At 44.6% G+C, this 20954-nt stretch overlaps 1 protein-coding gene across 5 annotated transcripts in view; it reads left to right on the forward strand.

Moving 5' to 3' along the window:
• Positions 1 to 20954, forward strand: part of PTPRU (protein tyrosine phosphatase receptor type U) — a 1238801-nt gene that overhangs the window by 580324 nt on the left and 637523 nt on the right. For all 5 annotated transcript variants that reach the window (XM_069623015.1, XM_069623016.1, XM_069623017.1 and 2 more), the window contains exons 5-6: positions 16841 to 16956; positions 17820 to 17994. In XM_069623015.1, coding sequence (XP_069479116.1) covers positions 16841 to 16956; positions 17820 to 17994 — 291 coding nt within the window. The remainder of the gene's footprint in view (positions 1 to 16840; positions 16957 to 17819; positions 17995 to 20954) is intronic.

The following is a 20954-nucleotide window of genomic DNA, read 5'->3' on the forward strand; positions in this document are numbered from 1 at the left end:
ACAAACACATTTATCATTTATTTAAAAGTGTTTGTTTAAAAGTGCAGGCACGGCCGCCGCAACCCACATGGATGGCACGCCGCACACACAGACAAACGGCCCGCGAGTACTAGCACAGAGCTTCTTCTATGTCAATAATTCATACATTTTGCTAAGCAATGCAGGCGCAGTCGCAGTGACCGACGCGGATGACACGCCACACAAACGACGGCCCGCATATATTAATGCAGGGTGAACAAAGCGGATGTCCAACGCCCATGTACTGTCAGCCCATGTGCGAGTGGAATAATGCAGGTAAATTGACATACGTACTCGGAATAATTTAACCCAGAGTGCGTAAATGACACAATTGGTGTGCCCATATATTAAGACAGCTCGGCTTACCTCAAAGTGTGTTCATCACTTCCACGATGAGAACGAATGAAACCAAAGTCCAGAGAAAATCGGCAACAGTAACAAAGGACTATTGCCCATTTATACGGAATAGTGGTCATAATGAAGGGACTCCATCCCAAAATCATAACAGTCACAGAAAAAGGACTCATACTCAATCGGAATCAGTGTTAGTTAAGATACTATCAAAGTAGTGTTTGCGAAAAGAAAATGGGACAAATGCAATCAATATAAGATCCTCTATATTAACGGGCTACTTGAAGAAGTTATATAAAGTCACAGATAGTCACAGAAAATCAGAGGGGCTTATCTGTTATCTGTATCAGATGGTGGACAAAAGTACCTAATTTTTTGTTATAAGGGAATTCCACTCAACTGATAGATTTAAACCGTTACGTACAGTGACAAGGGTATAAATCCATCTGTGTTCAATACGGTGTAATATTTTGCCCATATCGCCGCCTCTCATATTTGGTTTAACATGTTGAAGTACAAACCATCTCATACCCGTGTTCTTATGTTTCAGTTTAGAGAAGTGATCTACAAGGGGTTTATCTGCCACTTTATTTCGAATGCAGCTCCTGTGTTCTGATATACGCTGTCTCACTTCACGTGTAGTTTTGCTGATATTAAGAAGTTGACATGGGCAAGTTATCACATAAATCACGTTTTTGGTAAGGCAGTTGGTATGGCAATTAATTTTCTATATCCGACCATTATAGTGAAATTCTCGTTTGGTCTCGGTCAAAGGACGATTTCAGAATCCATGCGGAATCCTTAAAAAATAGACTCAAAATGAGAGGTTACCCGAGGAGGTTGGTGAAAGAACATTTTAAAAGAGCAGAACATACTGATCGAGAGATATGCTTAACCACCCGTGAAAAACAACAGACCAAGCGCCTAGAATGTGTAACCACATTTAATCCTATTAGCAGTGATGTGAAGAGGATCATTAATAGGCACTGGGATTTACTCAAACAACCTGGGACCCTTTCTCAGAAACCCATGTTTGCGTTTAGGAAAAACCAGAATCTGAGACAAAGACTGGTACATACTTACCTGGACCCCCCTAAAGAACAATCTATTGCTTCGCAATGGGGTCTCCCGCAGATTCTGGGACATTACAAATGCGACAAATGTGTTGCCTGCCCTTTGACCGAGACCAAACGAGAATTTCACTATAATGGTCGGATATGGAAAATGAATTGCCATAACAACTGCCTTACCAAAAACGTGATTTATGTGATACCTTTCCCCTGTCAACTTCTTTATATTGGCAAAACTACACGTGAAGTGAGACAGCGTATATCAGAACACGGGAGCTGCATTCGAAATAAAGTGGCAGATAAACCCCTTGTAGAACACTTCTCTAAACTGAAACATAAGGACCCGGACATGAGATGGTTTGTACTTCAACATGTTAAACCAAATATGAGAGGCGGCGATATGGGAAAAATATTACACCGTATTGAACAGTGATGGATTTATACCCTTGACACTGTACGTAACGGTTTAAATCTATCAGTTGAGTGGAATGCCCTTATAGCAAAACATTAGGTACTTTTGTCCACCATCTGATATAGATAACAGATAAGTCCCTCTGATTTTCTGTCACTATCTGTGACTTTATAGAGGATCTTATATTGATTGCATTTGTCCCATTCTCTTTTCGCATACACTACTTTGATAGTATCTTAACCAACACTGATTCCGATTGAGTATGAGTCCTTTTTCTGTGACTGTTATGATTTTGGGATGGAGTCCCTTCTCTATGACCACTATTCTGTATAAATGGGCAATAATCCTTTGTTACTGTTGCCGATTTTCTCTGGACTATGGTTTCATTTGTTCTCATCGTGGAAGTGATGAACACACTTTGAGGTAAGCCGAGCTGTCTTAATATATGGGCACACCAATTGTGTCATTTACGCACTCTGGGTTAAATTAATCCGAGTACATATGTCAGTTTACCTGCATTATTCCACTTGCACGTGGGCTGACGATACATGGGCGTTGGACATCCGCTCTGTTCGCCCTGCATTAATAGATGTGGGCCGTCGTTTGTGTGGCATGTCATCCGGTCCGGTTACGGCGCCTGCGCCTGCATTGCTTAGCAAAATGTATGAATTATTGACACGGAAGAAGCTCTGTGCTAGTACTTGTGGGCCGTTTGTCTGTGTGTGCGGCGTGCCATCCACGTGGGTTGCAGTGGCCGTGCCTGCACATTTAAACAAACACTTTAAAATAAATGTGTTTGTACGTTTGGTATGGGAGAAGCTTTAGAGTACTTCTGGCTCTGCCCCTTTCATTGCATCCCCCCCACCTTCACCAACCTTTTTTTGGCTGGTTATACATACAAGTATTTCTACATAAGAAGGTTGTCCACACTTATATGGACATAACACGATCTGTCGTAAAAATGCCAGTAGTAGTTGAAATACATCATAAGACTTCTATAGATATTGGCAGTTGGTTGTCTATGCATGGTTGTTCTTGCAGCCTGCAACCTGCATTAATTACAGTGGCGCAGTGGGTGGTGAGTTAGTCGTTACAATTTTATAACCTATTTTGACTCACTGCCACATGGCGGTGATGCAACTAATGTACATCCATTTTAATTGTGCACTATTTCCAGCAGCCTCGTGCATCCAAATTACGAAGACGGTTGCTGGAGAATAGGCGGAAAGTTTTACAACTATTACACAGCCCGTAGACCCTTAATGGTGAGTGCATAGAGTTTTCTGCAAAACTTTTTGCTATCTTTATCCCGGACCATGATGAGAGAACACTAGATGACATACACGATACATTATATAATAGAATGCTCTGGCTTTTACAGGTCAGAGGAGCCAAAAATCTTAAAATTCTTGATTTTTGAGAATTTTGAGTTATCCGACGGGATGCTTATCAGCGAAGAACTGTAAGTCAGATATCTTTTGACTATATCATCATGTACTATGAAATAATTGTTTTACTGGTACAGAGAACTAAGGTGTTCCTCTGTTTGTTTCACAGGGTCTTGATTATATCATTAATACCGTGAAGGATTGATTCCGCATACTTAGTTGCCTACCTGTGAATTGACACATAGGGGTGAGTAGGTAGTGGTGTTGAGATGCTATACACTTGACAATGATAGTCACTCTAATAAACTGATGGCATTTTATGTGTATTGTTTTTTAGATTTGACAATTGGCGTATATTGTTCCAAAACACAAGAGCAGACGCAATTGTCTGCGCCTTACGTCCTGAAGAAGGTCTTAAGAATGAAAAACAGCAATTTCTGTTAAATGTGGACCAAAACACGTGTCGACGACTATACAAGATATTCTGGTTAACTGTTTGACCAGACAAATACGACACCTGAAAGCAAAAACTGGGCAGATAATACCTTGATTTATGTCTTCAGAATTATATGTATTAAGTGAGCAATACATTATGTGGAAAGAGCCGAATTTGTTTTTTTAGGGAGAATTTTGTACGAATTAGTGCGTTTGGAATGAGAGAAGTATAGATGAAATATATGATGATGAACTGTGATTTATGATTTTAAAACATTGCATATAACATTTAACTATGTGTTAATTGATTAAAATGTGTGATACTATGTTTTAAAAAATACCTCCGTGTCATCTCTATCCATTGGTCCAACCTTGTTTTTGTAAACCCACACACTAGCAAGACTGCTTTCCCTCAAACATTCCATGACCATATTACCGCACGGTGGTATGAAAAGGGTCAGCAGAGGGCTGCACCTTTGGGGATTTGTATAGTCCATTCAGTATCGGAATCATGTGTTATTGGGTGTTAGTCCTATAGGAATAGTTTAAGTGATAGATAACATGGCCATAGTCCTCTAAGACCAACATCAACTATATGTCACAGGCTGGCTTCTGATACAAACAGTTGAACACATACACAAACAACATAGGGCTTTGCTCCTATGTAAATGCATAGGCCTACATATTACAGGACCTACCCCATACTTTAGATGGCTGTACTAGTACTGGAAGGGACTGCGGTAGCGTTACTTCACCATGCTGTTGTGGTATTTGGAACGCATAAGATGCACTATATAGTGCCGTGCTTCTTGTGGGATAGATCAGTTGCACTTTAGAGGGATTTACAATTGACATGGAACAGCTGCACCTTAATGTATTGGCTCTGCTTTATAGGGTTAACCCACCCCTGGAAAGGGTTGGCTGTACTTTATAAACGGTGTTTGTACTGGAAAATGTAATCCTCTTGAAGGCTGTGTTCCTATTTGAAATAGATAGCTGTACTTTCCTATTAAAATCAATTAGCCGCAATCCAGCCCTATTGGAATAGATTAAATGTATTTTAAAGGGATGTGCTCCTATTGCGATGGGTTAGCTACCTTATTGCACTGTACTCCAATCCTAGCGGGATCGATTATTTGTACTTTAGGAGGCTGTGCTTCTATTGGGATGGATTAGTTGTACAATATATTGCTGTATTGCAATTTTATTGGGTTAGATGTTTTGTACTGTAGAGGGCTGTGTTCCTGTTGGGATGGATGAGCTGTCTTATTTATTGCTGTATTCAAATGTTATTGTGATAGATTATTTGTGCTGTAGATGGCTGTTTCCTATTGGAATTAATTTGCTGTACCTTATAACTCTGCACTCCAATCCTAGTGGGGTCGATTATTTGTACTTTAGAGTGGATAGAAGCACTGTAATGAACTACTGATACTCTACAGTGCTGGGCTCCTAGTGGAGTGGCCTAGCTGAACTTTACAGGACTGTTCCTGTAAAGGAATAGATTAACAGAAGAACAGACTAGATTTACGTTACTTCTAGCACTCGTATTGCAAAAGGTTTGCTACACTTTACAGGGCTGTACATTCAAGGATTGCCTATCCCTTTCAAGACACTGCTCCTATTGCAATGGTCTAGCTTTACTTTATAGGTTTCTGCACCTGCTGTAATAGATTAGCCACACTTTACTCGGCTATACTCCTATTGCATTGTGTTAACTGTACTTTGTAGGGGGGCACATTATACTGGAACAGTTTATCATGTCTGTGCTTCTATTGGACTTGATTAGCTGTATTTAACAATGTTCTTTCACCAATGTATTGGCTTTATTGTTTGTTTGTTTGTTTATTTATTTCATATATATATATAGTGCTCCAGACCCAGGAGTAAACGGGCGCTTAAGGAAAGGTTACACATATACAATATATATAGAGTTTGCAGTTATACATTTTAGAGTTAATATACAATATATACAGTCAGAGGTAGTTAGCACGTACAATTAAGCATTAGAATGGTATGTACAGTATATACAGTAGTCAGGGTCTTAGACCTGCTTGGGATTGGTTTTATCCAATAGCCAGCCAATGGCTAGTTTCCTGAACTGTTGGAAGGATTCGGTAGATTTGATATTCAATGGTAAGGTATTCCAGAGTTGAGGGGCGAGGACCATGAAGCTTGAGCCGCCGGCTCTTTTAAAGGAGAGTCTGGGCACCATGAGGCAGAGAGTGTTGGAGGATCTAGTGATTCTAGTATTTGGTTTCAGAGTGAGTTTATTAGTGAGATTGGGGGGGGGGGCAGGTGGTTAAGGGCTTTTAAAGTGAGGCAAAACAATTTTAAGTCAATTTTGTGTTGAATGGAGAGCCATTTACAAGAGATTCTGATGGGGGAGATGTGCTCTCTCCTAGGAATGTTTAGCGCTGCTCGCAGCGCGTTGTTTTGGAGAACCTGAAGTGTATTGATTATACCTTGGTTGGCGCCTAGGTACAGGCTATTGCAATAGTCAAGCTTGGATTGTTTAAGAGCCCTAGCCAGTGTGAGGCAGCTATTGGTGGATAAAAATGGTCTGCAGGCTCTAATTAGTTTCCCAGTGTAGGTGGTTGTTGAGGTGATCATGTTGACTTGTTTAGCAAGGTTAGTGTTGGCATCAAGGTAGAATCCTAGGGTTTTCACAAGTTTGGCGATGGGGATGGTGTTACCATCGATGATGATGTTGGTGTAGTCAGGGCTGAGTTTCTGTAGGTTGTTGGGTGATCTGACTAGGAGGAGATCTGTCTTCTCATCATTCCGGCAGAGGCATGTGTGGCCATCCATGCCTGAATGATGGAGAAGATTTTGTTAACCCTGGTGATGTCAATATTGTAGTTGCCAGAGCTGGTCAGGAGTATCTGGGTGTCATCTGCGTAGTTGGTGTAGGTGACACCCAGGTGATCCAGCTTGTCAAAGAGAGGTTTTGTAAAGATATTGTAAAGGGTGGGAGAGACACAAGATCCTTGTGGTACACCGTAAGTGATGGGAATGGCGTCTGCTGCAGCCGCAGGTGAAAAGACCCTCATGGTTCGGTTGGCTAAGAAGGATTGTATCCACATGACGGCTGAGGAGGAGAAGTGGGCCGCGGATGAGAGGTGATTGCAGAGTATTGTATGGTCGACTAGGTTGAAGGCTGCTGAGAGGTCTAGAAGGAGCATTATGGCCGCTATTCCTTTGTCTTTGATGTCATTGATCTGACTTTTGAGGTCAACAAGGGCAGTTTCTGTTCCATGTTGGGGTCGAAAACCAGACTGACACAGCCCTAACAATTGATTGGACTCTAAGTAATCCTGAATTTGCAAGTAGGTGACTCTATCAATGATTTTTAGCAGGAAGGGGACCGTAGTGATAGGCCTGTAATTAGTGGGAATGGCTGGGTCTAAAGATTGATTTTTTTAGGAGAGGGAGAACCCATGACTGTTTCAGATTGTTAGGTATAGAGTTAGTAGAGAAGGATAGGTGTATAAGTTTGGAGCTGAAGGGGGATAGGTCTCTCGCTGCATCTTTGATGATCTGGGCAGGGCAGCTGTCCCCTTTGAATTAGAAGGTTTGAGGGAAGCTATCATTTTTTGGACTTCCGGTATAGTAACCTTTTTGAAAGTGAAGCCAGAGGTGATATTGGTAGGGGTGGATATGCTAGGGGTGGAGGAGTTACTGTTGGAAAGTTGTAGTCGTTTGGCCTCAATTTTAGTTTGTAGGCCCGTGATTTTGTTGGCGAGGGCATTTTGGATGCTAGTGCACCAAGGTTTGTCTTTCACACAGGTGTCTGTGGGTGGGTTGGGGTTTTCTAATTCCCTCAGAATGGTGAAGAGTTCTTTAGCAGAGGAGCCTGCCTTGTCTATTCTCATATTGTATGCTTCCTTCTTAGTACGGATTATCTCTTTTTTGTAATGGGAGGATATGGTCATGAGATTGGTTTTATTTTCAGCTGATGGGGTTGTTTTCCATATGGTTTCCATTTTGGCTTTCTCTTTTCTGAGAGTTTTGAGTTCAGGAGTGTAACAAGAATTCAGGTGCGCTCTAGGTTTGCCTTTGCGTAACTTTAGTGGGGCCACGGCGTCAATGGCGTTAGTCATAGCGTCATTGTAGGTACTGACTAGGAGGTTAAGGTCAGCAGTTACTGGAAGCGAAGGACGGGGAGAACCAGTGGTATGAGGGTATCTGCCGTAATGTTGCGCTTGTTTCTGGTTTCGGCGTGCTGGCGCGTGGGTGCACTGTTTGGGATTAGGGTTATTAGTGCTGATATCAAATGGTATGAGGAGATGGTCCGTCCATACAAGAGGTTGGGGGGCTTTGCAGGTGATGTTGCAATTGTGGGCTACGACCAAATCAATGGTTCTGCTTTTCTGATGGGTGGGTAGTGTGTTGACTTGAGTATAGTCGTGCTCCGATAGGGCATTAGCGAGAGAAGACGAAGGAATGTCGTTGGGGTCGTCGTAACCTAGATTTAAGTCTCCTAGATTGGTTTTTTGTGAAAGAGGTTTGGAGTTTTCGGCTATAAGAGAGGTGATCTCTTCCTCGAAGGTGTCTGTGGGACCTGGGGGTCTATATATTAGTTGCAGGGTGATTGTACTCTTAGGGTTGGTTTGTATTTTGATGGTAAGATGCTCACATGATTCTAATGGAAGGGAGGTGATAGATCTGAGGTTGAGTGAGGATTTTAAGATGAATGCACCACCTCCTCCTCGAGCGCTGGGTCTATCCGCTCTAAGGATAGAATAGTTATTGGGAACAGCAAGGGTCAGGTAGGGTCCTGCTGCCTCATGTAACCATGTTTCAGTGGTGGCAAGGCAGTCAAGATCTGCTGAGAGGATAATATCAGCGATTTCAGCGGGATGAGCCACAAGGGATCTGACATTGAGTAGGGATCCTTTTAGAGATGCAGTGTTAGTGCTATTCTTATTAATATCCTTAGTCAAGGGTATTACAGGCGACTTCGTAGGTGTGGTGTGCAGTCTAAAGTCTGTTATTGCAGGTAGAATCAGTGTAATTATTATCAAAGGTGCTGGGAATGTTAGGTGGGTTGTTAACTGGAATGTTAACTGATGTGGCGCTGAGTTTAGCAATGTGATGTCTGTGGATAGTATGGGGGAAAGGTGGTAGGGTAGGCAGGAAAGGTGTGGGACAGGGGATAGGGTGGTGTCTTGGGCAGCCGAGTTTGGCAAGTCCATTGCTAAATGATATGTAGCTGTTTCCGCTGCATGGTGTATTGTTGTTCAGGACACAAAAAGGGAACATGATGAAGATGAGCCAGGGGAGCATCATTGTGAGTACAAAGTGGTCTGGGCTGTTGAGGTGAGGAAGGTTAGGACACTGTGGACTGGGTGCTGGCAGGTAGGCACAGTGGGACTCATAAATTGAATCAACTTAGCTATCACAATGCAAGAATAGGCTAGTTCAACTTTGTTACTTCAGTGCAAGAATAGGCTAATTCAGCTTAGCTATCACAATGCAAGAATAGGCTAAATCAGCTTTGCTATCACAATGCAAGAATAGGCTAATTCAGCTTTGCTATCACAATGCAAGAATAGGCTAATTCAGCTTTGCTATCACAATGCAAGAATAGGCTAATTCAGCTTTGCTATCACAATGCAAGAATAGGCTAATTCAACTTTGTTATCACAATGCAGGAGTAGGCTAATTCAGCTTTGCTATCACAATGCAGGAGTAGGCTAATTCAGCTTTGCTATCACAATGCAGGAGTAGGCTAATTCAGCTTTGCTATTACAGTGCAAGAGTAGGCTGATCCAATTGGTAGGTGTACTGCAAGAATCAGATGTTTTTATTGGTGCTGTGCAGAAGCCAGAGCCATTGAGTGTAATATACGCCACGCAGTCGTGGTAACTAGCAAAGTAGAATTGATATAAATTGTATGTTCACATTGCACGGCAGTTTGCGGGCGGAGAGTGTCAGAGTTAGTTAGCGCAGAACGCAAGTTCAATGTTAGTCTAGAGAGGGTTTGGAACACCGGCAGCAGAGGAGGGGTAGTGGCATAGAGAAGAGTAGCACGCTTACCCTGTAGGTTGGAGGTATAGCATTGAAGATGCAGGGGTCGTGGCCTCGGCTCGACGGCGTAGACAGGCTCGAGACAGGCACTGTGTCTTCGTGGTGTGCCTTAGTAGGTGGGCTGGCTCAGAGCCTGCCGGCTAGTGATTGGCTACAAGTATGGGTGGCAAGCCAATCACAGTAGCGCGCAGTGCTGAGAGGCCAGGTGGGTGGCTGTGGAAATGGCGGTCAGCCATCTTGGAGAGTGGAAGTCCTTGTGGCTTCCAATGGAGAATGGGTGCACTCCAGTGCAGAGTGTTGGCAAATCCTGGGTGAATGGGGCAGCAGGGCAATGCCAGTAACGGGCGGATATAATATTAATTATATTGCCGTGGATTTTTAAAAAAACACATTCGTATTGCAGATTTCTACGGTGCAGCTGGGGGAGGCATATGGCCTACCTTGCATCAGGCAGGGCTCACGGGTATCGGCCCTCGTGCTTACTGCTCCTGCAGTGGATGGAGGGAGCTCCTGCTCCTCCAGGCTATGGGATCAGCTGGTCTTCTGGAGGCTAGAGACGGGCACCGCACCTTCGTGGTGTGCCTTAGTAGGTGGGCCGGCTCAGAGCCTGCCGGCTAGTGATTGGCTACAAGTATGGGTGGCAAGCCAATCACAGTGCGCGCAGTGCTGAGGGGCCAGGTGGGTGGCTGTGGAAATGGCTTTCAGCCATCTTGGAGAGTGGAAGTCCCTGTGGCTTCCAATGGAGAATGGGTGCACTCCAGTGCAGAGTGTCGGCAAATCATGGGTGAATGGGGCAGCAGGGCAATGCCAGGAATGGGCGGATATAATATTAATTATATTGCCGCGGATTAAAAAAAAAAGCACATTTGTACTGCAGATTTCTACAGTGCAGCTGGGGGAGGCATATGGCCTACCTTGCATCAGGCAGGGCTCACGGGCATCGGTCCTCGTGCCTACTGCTCCTGCAGTGGATGGAGGGAGCTCCTGCTCCTCCAGGCTATGGGATCAGCTGGTCTTCTGGAGGCTAGAGACGGGCACCGTACCTTCGTGGTGTGCCTTAGTAGGTGGGCCGGCTCAGAGCCTGCCGGCTAGTGATTGGCTACAAGTATGGGTGGCAAGCCAATCACAGTGCGTGCAGTGCTGAGGGGCCAGGTGGGTGGCTGTGGAAATGGCGGTCGGCCATCTTGGAGAGTAGAAGTTCTCGTGGCTTCCAATGGAGAAAGGGTGCACTCCAGTGCAGAGTGTCGGCAAATCCTGGGTGAATGGGGCAGCAGGGCAATGGCAGGAACGGGCGGCTATAATATTAATTATATTGCTGCAGATTTTTAAAAAAAGCACATTCGTATTGCAGATTTCTACGGTGCAGCTGGGGGAGGCATATGGCCTACCTTGCATCAGGCAGGGCTCACGGGCATCGGTCCTCGTGCCTACTGCTCCTGCAGTGGATGGAGGGAGCTCCTGCTCCTCCAGGCTATGGGATCAGCTGGTCTTCTGGAGGCTAGAGACGGGCACCGTACCTTCGTGGTGTGCCTTAGTAGGTGGGCCGGCTCAGAGCCTGCCGGCTAGTGATTGGCTACAAGTATGGGTGGCAAGCTAATCACAGTGCGCGCAGTGCTGAGGGGCCAGGTGGGTGGCTGTGGAAATGGCGGTCGGCCATCTTGGAGAGTAGAAGTCCTCGTGGCTTCCAATGGAGAATGGGTGCACTCCAGTGCAGAGTGTCGGCAAATCCTGGGTGAATGGGGCAGCAGGGCAATGCCAGGAACGGGCGGATATAATATTAATTATATTGCTGCAGATTTTTTAAAAAAGCACATTCGTACTGCAGATTCCTACGGTGCAGCTGGGGGAGGCATATGGCCTACCTTGCATCAGGCAGGGCTCACGGGCATCGATCCTCGTGCCTACTGCTCCTGCAGTGGATGGAGGGATCTCCGCTCCTCCAGGCTACTGGATCAGCTGGACTTCTGGAGGCTAGAGACTTTACTGTACTGTATTGGGTTACCTGTACTTAACAAGGCGTTGCTCCTTTTGGAATGTTCTAGCTATACTTTACATGGCTGTGCCCCTATTGGACTAGATTAGCCACAGTTTACTGGGCTGTACTCCTATTGAAATGGGCGATCTGTACTTTTAATGGCTGTAAGTGGAATAGTGTACTCGCGCCATGGCAGTGATTCTATTGGAACTGATTAGCTGTGCTACCATTGGAAAGGCTTGCTGCACCTTAATGGATTGCCTTTACATTTCAGGCTTGTACCCCCAGTGAAATGGTCTAGCTCTACTTCACAAGGTCTCTTCCCAGATTGGACTAGATTATCCACACTTTACCTGTCTGTATTTCTATTAAAATAGGTTTGCTGCTCTTTACATGGCTGCACACTGCAACAGTTTGCTCACACCGTGGCTGTGCTCCTATTGGAGATGATTAGCTGTACTTTACTGGGTTGTGCTCCTATTGGAATGGATAAGGTAATATACAATATGTGTCTGGCCTTGCCTTGGAGTGGGTCACTTGTACTTCAATGGATTGCCTGTACTTAACAGGTCTATGCTCCATTTGGTATGATCTAGCTGTACTTTACTGGACTCAGCTCCTATTGGACTAGATAAGCCATATTTTACTGGGCTGTACTTCTATTGAAATGTGATAGCTGTACTTTGCATGGCTGTAATTCTGAACAGCGTAGTCATAACTAATATGTTTTTGCTCCTTTTATAACTTACCAGCTGTACTTTGCATGGCTGTGTTCCTACTGGGGTAGGTTAGCTGTACTTTGTATTATCTATATGTAACAGGGCTGTACCTTTGTTGCCTTTGATTAGCTGTAATTTGCATGGCTGTGCACCTGTTGCGATGGGTTATGTGATGAATCCAATGGAGTCATCACTGATCTCCCGGTGTTGACTTCCTCCCATGTGGCCAGGGGATGGCAGCTGCTACCTGATCCTGATCATGGGGGTGGCTATATGAGGGAGGATCACATGGAAGGAGACAACCTCTGAAGAGAAGGCATGGCTTCATTGGATGAGACATGGTATCCCCCATTTGTCCTTGAAGGTAATCCTCCCATACCTAAGACCCTTATGGCCCATTGTCATTTGTCTACACCTCCCCTAAGAAGAAAAGGTAAAACTTTTCCCCACATCAAATGAGCCAAACCTCCAACCTTCATCTTTCTTGTAGAAATTACAAGACCGGCATCTCCAGTTCCATTTTTCAATCATACAAAAATACGTTACCATTTTAAACTATTGAAAGTGATTATTCAAGCTTTTGAAATCAATCAGCAACAATGGACTTCTTGTCCCAGAATCATTTAAATACTGGGACGAAGAAATGGGAAAGAGCAATGCAGAGTGGAAGAAGTCACAAGCCAAGTGAGTGCTCTAGTCTTTTACCGCACACACCTGTGCCTGGGAAATTTAAAGGATGGAAACAAGAAGCTAAAGGCTGCTGACAATGTTTCACCTCTCCATGAGGCATGAATGACTGAAAAGCAGAAGCAGGCATGGTGGGGCCAGCTCACCAGCAAAGAAGAAGGGAGCTGCTGCAAGAGCAGTATGTGCCGCCAAAACGCCAGGAGCCAGGGAAAAACACCTGGGCATTCGCTGACCGCAATAAGCAACACCTTGCTTACCTGAGCCTGAGGCAAAGTGGGCGTGTGGAAGAGATGCCACGAGAGGATGGAAAATGCACAGGAAGCAGCCGCAAAGGAAAATCAGGCAGTGTACATACAATGGATGACTGCAAATGAGCCTGGGTATGCAAGCAAGAGCCGGTGAGTTAGCCCAAAGACAATGGGGGCACCAGGGCATATCAGCAACCATGCCAAATACTAATAACAATAACTACAGAAAGAGAGAAAGCAAAAGGAACACCAAATCGAAATGTATATCAAGAGGATATATTATCCAACCAAGTAAATATACAATTGTGCAAATGGATAGAAATCCCATGTAATTGAAAGAAGCCCTGGTTGGAGAAGATACCAGGAATTACAAGTTTGTGAATACAAGAAGCCCTGGCTGGAAAGTATACTAGGCAATTACAAGTGTGTGAGAACAGGAAGCCCTGGCAGGAAAGTATACCTGGTAATTACAAGTGTGTGAGAACAAGTAGCTGTGTCAGGTGAGTATACCAGACAAGTACAAGTGTGTGAGATTGAGAAGCCCTGGCAGGAGAGTACACCAGGCAATTACAAGTGTGTGAAAATCAAAAGCCCCTCTAGGAGAGTATACCAGGCGATTACAAGTGTGTGAGAACAAGAAGCCCTGGCAGGAAGATATACCAGGCAATTACAAGTGTGTAAGGATGAGAAGCCCTGGCAGGGAATACCACAGGCAATTAAAAGTGTGTACCTACAAGAAAATTCTGGTAGGAGGATATACCAGGCAATTGTAAATGTTTTAGGGAACAAGTACTTTAAAGTAAAAGAAAATCAGAACAGTGTTAAGTGTATGAGGAAAAGCCATGTCCTGGGAGAATTGATTACAAAGCTACGGAGCTTTGGTTGTGATAGTGCTATTGTTGGCCAAGATAGACACAAGGAACTGATGGATTAATTGAAGAAGAAATCCAGGGGCAGTGAGCCCCATATTGGAGCAGGAACTCTTCATACCTGAAGTACTTTTGTGTTGGAACTATTTATTCTTCTTTTATGAACACTTTTGCAAATGCTTCAAAGGATAAAGACATTTCCCCTATTCACCTTTATAGTTTAGTTTTCGTGTGAGGGTCAGAATAGAACATTTGGACACAAGGGCAGTTTATTTTGACGGCCTGACAAAGACAGATTCTTAGTTTTGGTTTAGGTAGGGACATTCCTCTTAGAGCAGGGTCAGAGAGACATTTCCCAACCCTTTTATTTTCAATAAAATGCATTAACCAAAAACATATCTAACTTGTGTCTGAGTTTCGTTCCTGACTCCTCACAGTTAGCTGCTGGGATGGGTTAGCTGTACTTTGATGGATTAGCTATACTTAACAGGGTTGTACCTTTGTTGCCTTGGGTCAACTGTACTTTGCATGGCTGTGCACCTGCTCATATGCGCTAGCTGCACTTAACAGGGCAATGCTATCATTATAATTATTTTTCTCAAATCTAATGGATCATACAGACCTGTACTCCTATTAGAGAGTATTTGCTGTAATTTACATTGAAGCTTTTGGTTGTTCTTTATGGGGGGGATGCATTCCTATTAGAATGTATTCACTGTACTTTATTCTATGTGTGTATTGACCCTCCATGAAAGCATTGTAATAGCATGAGTGGTTTAGCCTTCATTTTATTCATGTATTTATTTTATTTTTTACATTTATATAGCGCACATACAGCCGAAGGGCATTGCAGCGCTGTTACTTGTGGCAGGCTAAGTTACAGAGTTACAGGGAATGCAATACCATCAGTGGACTTCACCCCTTCGTAAATGATGTAGGCAATCGGGTTTCAGGCAGGGTCATTGCACTGGGACGGCCCTGCTGGCCCTTACAGTATATGGACAAAGGACAGACAGTAATGTTGATGTTGTTGGATCTATCTGCCGCTTTTGACTAGGTGGACCATGGGAAGCTGGTCACCAGGTTAAGGGAGGTAGCTTTTTTATCTGACAATGCCACGCAGTGGATTGAATCTTTTCGGAGTGATTGGTCGTGTTAAGTGTGGAGTGATTTGGCTGAAGCGTCCGCGGCATGCTTGAATTTTGGATTCCCTCGGGGAGCGTGTCTATCTCCCTCTCTATATAATATCTTTCCAGTCCCATTTTTTTAATCTGTCAGAAAGTAATATAGGATTCACGAATTACGCGGATTGCACTTAGTGTAGCATCCCACTCTCAGGACTGCATAAGGAAGATGACCAAACAATAAATAAGATCTATGAAATCATACAATTATAGATGATGGAAAATGAATTCGCATTAAATAAAGAGAAGATCGAGTTAATGGTGATAGGTACCAGCAATAAAATAAGGACATTGGGTCCAGGATGGGCATCTCCTTGTATCAGGCTGTAACCGTGAAACCAAGAAAAAGGTGAAAACCGTGGGTATTATTATAGCTCAGAATCTGTATATGAGGGCACAGATAAACAGTCTGGTCATATCTGCTGCATATCATATTAAATTACTAGCTCAATTGTGGCCTTACATCTTCCAAATGAATTGTGAGAGGGTGGCCATGGCCAATGTAGGATCCAAAATTGACAATTGAAGCAGCCTTATTGTTGGAATTGCCAAGTGTGACATTGTGAGGCGGCAAACGTTACAAAACAGCATGGTCAGGATTATTGTTGGTCTGAGAAAGCAAGACCATATATCAGAGGCAAGGCGTAACCTGCACTGGGTACCAATTGAAGCCAGAATTCACTTTTGGTTATTGGTGATAACACCTAAGTGTATCAATGGCATTGGCCCTGGCTACCTGACTGAAGCCCTGTCTGTTAAGCCCAAGGTTAGGACACTCTGCTCGAACAATACCAATCAACTCCAAACCCCCCCCCCCCGGTGTCTACTTACTCAGGTGATGGAATCTGCATTCTGCGTGGCAGCGCCTAAGGCATGGAATGCCATTCCACCTGACATCATGGAGATAGAATGTACTGCTCTCTTTAAAAGGAAAATTAAAACATTGTTATTTCAATAATTTGGTGGATTTCCTCCACTTCTTCCTGGTTTCGCAGCTGTCTTTGAATAATCACAGTTGACATGCTTCTTTTTGCTGTGTTTGTCTAGTTTTGTGTTCTTTGTTGTGCCTGTAAGCCTCCGGGAGACCTTGTTCACAAGACAAATTAGTAAAGTAAAGTGGCTAAACTGTGTGAAGCTGTATTGTCCTACGAGTGTCTTAGTCTATACATTACATGCTTGTATTCTACAGAGATGTTTTAGTGCATATTCCTATAGCAGGGTCCTGAAACCTTCGGCTCTCTAGATGGTTTGGACTACAACTCACATCAGCCCCAGCAAGCATAGTCAAAGGTGAAGGATCATGGGGGTTGTAGACAAAAACAGGTGGAGAGCCAAAGGCTGCAGATGGCTTAGCACATCTACTGTGGGGGTCTTACAACTATTGTCACTGTTTGGCAGTTGGGTTGACCTTCTTTCTGTAATGCAGTTCTTTATTGTCTTTTCGTTAACAGCGAGGGCACCTCACTTTTCACGCCTGGGGGAGGTTGAGGTGAACGCCGGCCAGAATGCTACCTTCCAATGTGTTGCAGCGGGGAAGGCCACGGAGGCGGAGCGATTTCTGATGCAGGTAAGAATATCAGCAGATTGGAGAAAGGAGTAGCAACAACTGCCTGCTTGAGGGAGTACCACGGATGGGAGATAGCCAAGTACTCATTAAGATGGACTTTAAGAGGGTACGATGTCCTTTCATCGGGGGATGTTTTTTCGTTGGGTTTTTTACCGCACATTTTTTGACAAAAAAACTAATCGCATTTTTGGGGGGGGTTAGAAAAATATATAAATTGGGTGTGGGTGTTCGGGAATATATAAAAAATGAAAGGGGATGGAGGGATTTACGGGGGATCCCCCATAAATAAAAAAGAAATACATTTGATTGAGCAGTAAAAAACCTTGTGAAAAAAACATCCTGCGATGAAATTACATGGAACCCTTAAGAGATTTCCTAAGTGGGATTGTCAGGGGGTTCCTGATTACTTTGGCAGGTGGTGTTTCAGGCAGGTGATCAGTGGTGGTATGAAGGTTTCTGATTAGGGTATACCCTCAGAATTTGATGACAGGGTAGAGCGAGCAAGGGATATGAAAGGTCCTAAGAACAACAAATGCATGAATACATTTAAGTCAGTCCATTGAAGACAAACTCAGGGTTGTTCAGGGTTGTGATATGGTCCAGAGTGATTGTCCCTACAGAAGCAACTCACTAGTGTCCGGCTGAAGTGGCACAGGATGGTGCCGGTAGTAATAGTGAAGAGCCATATAGCGAGATCTTAAAGATATTGCGGGTGTTCCTTTGGAGACTTATTGAAATTATTTGGTATGATTTAGTTGTCTCAAGAGATCAATTCACCTTGTGGAAGTGTAGGACACCCTTTCCCTTTGACCTATATATATGTGTGCGATGGTGAGCTAATAATACATCCTTTACTTCTTCAGAGGCAGAATGGTGACATCATCCCAGTGGCTTCGGTGAAGCATATCAGTCACCGACGTTTCCAAGCATCCTTCCGTCTAGAGGAGGCCACCAAGGAGGAGCAGGACCTGTATCGCTGTGTGACGCAGTCTGGCCGGGGCTCGGGGGTCTCCAACTTTGCAGAGCTGATAGTGAAAGGTAAGCTTTCCCAGGTCACCTGTAGAGGAATTGGAATCCTTGAATCAGGTGATGTGGCGATCTCCATGTTTGCCACCGCCAAACACCAAATGAATCCCCTGACTGTGCAGTGTACTAGACGTGGACATTGTAGTTGAAACCAGCTTCTGTATGGCACACTTCTCAGAAATAGTACTGCTTATCTCCATGCAACCGCTGCACACCAGGGTAGTCTATCCACAGAAACCATAGACATGCAGACCCACTATGTTGGAGCCATGCACAGCTGCTTATCGGTGCAGAAAGAACATGCAGCGTAACAGCAAGTGTTGACCAGCAGGACTATCCCCGAGGATTCTTCTGCTATTGTAACTGTTCCTCTGCCTCTGCTCTGCTCCTGCACTGGGCACCATGCAAAGTGACTTAGCATTACCTGCTTCTACAGTCTTGCAAAGTGACTTAGCATCAGCCTGCTTCTACAGTCTTGCAAAGTGACTTAGCATCATCCTGCTTCTGAAGTCGTGAAAAGTGACTTAGCATCAGCCTTCTTCTACAGTCTTGCAAAGTGACTTAACATCAGCCTGCTTCGACAGTCGTTCACAGTAACTTAGTATCAACCATGCTTCTACAGTCTTGCAAAGTGACTTAGCATCAGCCTCCTTCTACAGTCATGCAAAGTGACTTAGCATCAGCTTGCTTCTGCAGTCTTGCGAAGTGACTTAGCATCAGCCTGCTTCTACAGTCTTGCAAAGTGATTTAGCATCAGCCTGCTTCTACAGTCTTGCAAAGTGACCAGCATCAGCCTGCTTCTACAGTCGTGCAAAGGGACTTAGCATCAGCCTGCTTCTACAGTCGTGCAAAGTGACTTAGCATCAACCTGCTTCTACAGTCTTGCAAAGTGACTTAGCATCAGCCTGCTTCTATAGCCTTGCAAAGCTGTAGATGGATTCATTAAGGGGGTCAAAGTTGTAAGGGTTTGACAAAACATACAATTTCCCATTTATTCTCTGTGAAAAGGGTTGTCTCTAATCTACAGCCCAAACCGTTGGACAGATTTGCACCAAACCTTTACAAAGGCAAAACTGGCTCAAACCGTTTAGATATATCTTGGTTCAGACAGAACAATCCGGATACCCCCATTTCAATTTTGGTCGAGCGCATTGGCTTTTTGGGTCGGGGTTCATGTGCCCTCTCCTGGGGAACGCAGAACATGGCTGCGCAGACCCAGTAAGGGACAATCAAATTGACTCTAAGAAAGAGGGAACATCTAGTTGGTGGCCACTCGAGAAACCTTTCTCATGAGGCCACCATTGTTTTGCACAGTCCTGCTGGAGCCTGTGGTGTAAACATGTTTGAAAGGGGTATATTGTAACCCTCCTTCGATCGACCCAGACCTAGGGAGATCCGGGAAGATCTGGAGTGGCATAATATGCACCTAAAAGCGAATTAGACAACTGTTTTTGTGGTAGCCTGTGGCACACTGGGAGGTTCAGGTGGCAACATGTGGGTCTTGGATCTGTAAAGCGACAAGTAGATCAGAGTGCTGCCGGGTCACGACAACGGCCAGTGTGTCCACTGGACCTAGTCACACGCTAAACAGAATGGCCACTTTATTTACCTTACATGGGTCAGTCAGTGGCCATTTGGGGGGGGGGTAGTGGCCACTGTGGGCACCTGTTAGGGGGAGCATGGGCATGGCTGCAACCATGTCCAGTGGCCCCCTCTGGGAGGATGGGGGGCAGGCAAATTGGCAGGTTAACAGTTGTCACTGGACATGGCTGGAGCCAAAGGCAGTTGACCACTCTGGGAGGCTGGAGGGCCAGTGGCCACTTGGAGGGCTAGAGGGTCGGATGTCATGGCGAGTGGTGGTTTGGGAAGGCTCAGGGCTAGTGAAAAGACATGTCCCTGAAATAGGGGCAAAGTAGGGACAGCAGCCAAATAGGGGGTCAGTGCCAAACACATGTGATTTTGGTGAGTCTGAGGTAGAGCCTTCGGTTGTGCTCTGGGGAAGATACCACTGGACCACAAGGTGGCTAGGCTTCACCCTGCTCAAAGTAGCTCCTGGGCATGGTAATAAGCCATACCCAGTGGGCCCATTGGGTGCTTCAGGCGTGACTGAACAGGATAGATGGTCCTGCCCTGGTCACAGTAGCCACCAGGGATAGCAGCAGGTCATGTCAGTGGGTCCATTGGGTGGATCAGGGGTTCCCAGGACATGTAAAAGCACATGGCCAAGCAAGGAAAAGGCAAGGATCCTCTAGCATGGAGGGCATCCGCCCAGATACAGCTCGAACCCCAGACATAACCACTGTGGGAGGCATGCAATGGCAACTCCATCAATGACCGTGACTGTGTGAAGCAGCTAACAGTTTCACAGCCATTAAGGACACTTTCTCCACGAACATAGTAATGCTTTATCTTTCATCTCTTTAAAAAGAAAGTGGCTTTTCATTGTCCTGAGATGTTGGTACAGCACAACGTTTTGGAAACTTCACTCCCTGCCAGAGCAGGGAGGAGAATACAGCACTGTTTGCCGTACAGCATTACAGTGGAAACGCAGAAATTACATTATTTAAAAGAAAGACCTTCCCCCACTTCCGTGCGCTCAGTCTGTATGCACCGTTGGACATGAACAACTCCATATTACCATAAATGTATGGTTTATTAATTATGAATGATTATTAGTGACAAGCACATTATTATATACAGGCACCTGATTGTGCACAATTTTATCTGAAAGACACTGGATTGTTGGTGCACAATTTTAGCCAACATCAAACAACTGGTGCACGTGCATATGTTTTGGACGTTTTCTAGGCTAGTCATTTACTTTCTTTCCTATTGCTTTTTTTTGTTTTTTTTTACAAACATTACAGTTCCGATTCCGAAGTTCTTTGACAGTTCTAGATCCACCTGTCAGTGAGCCTCTAAAAGTGGCATTCGGTCTTTATGTTGTATTTCCATTGACGGCCATGATCAGT

This window comes from Ambystoma mexicanum, chromosome 11, assembly GCF_040938575.1.
Source record: "Ambystoma mexicanum isolate Mex_15411 chromosome 11, UKY_AmexF1_1, whole genome shotgun sequence".
Classification (NCBI taxonomy): Eukaryota; Metazoa; Chordata; class Amphibia; order Caudata; family Ambystomatidae; genus Ambystoma; species Ambystoma mexicanum.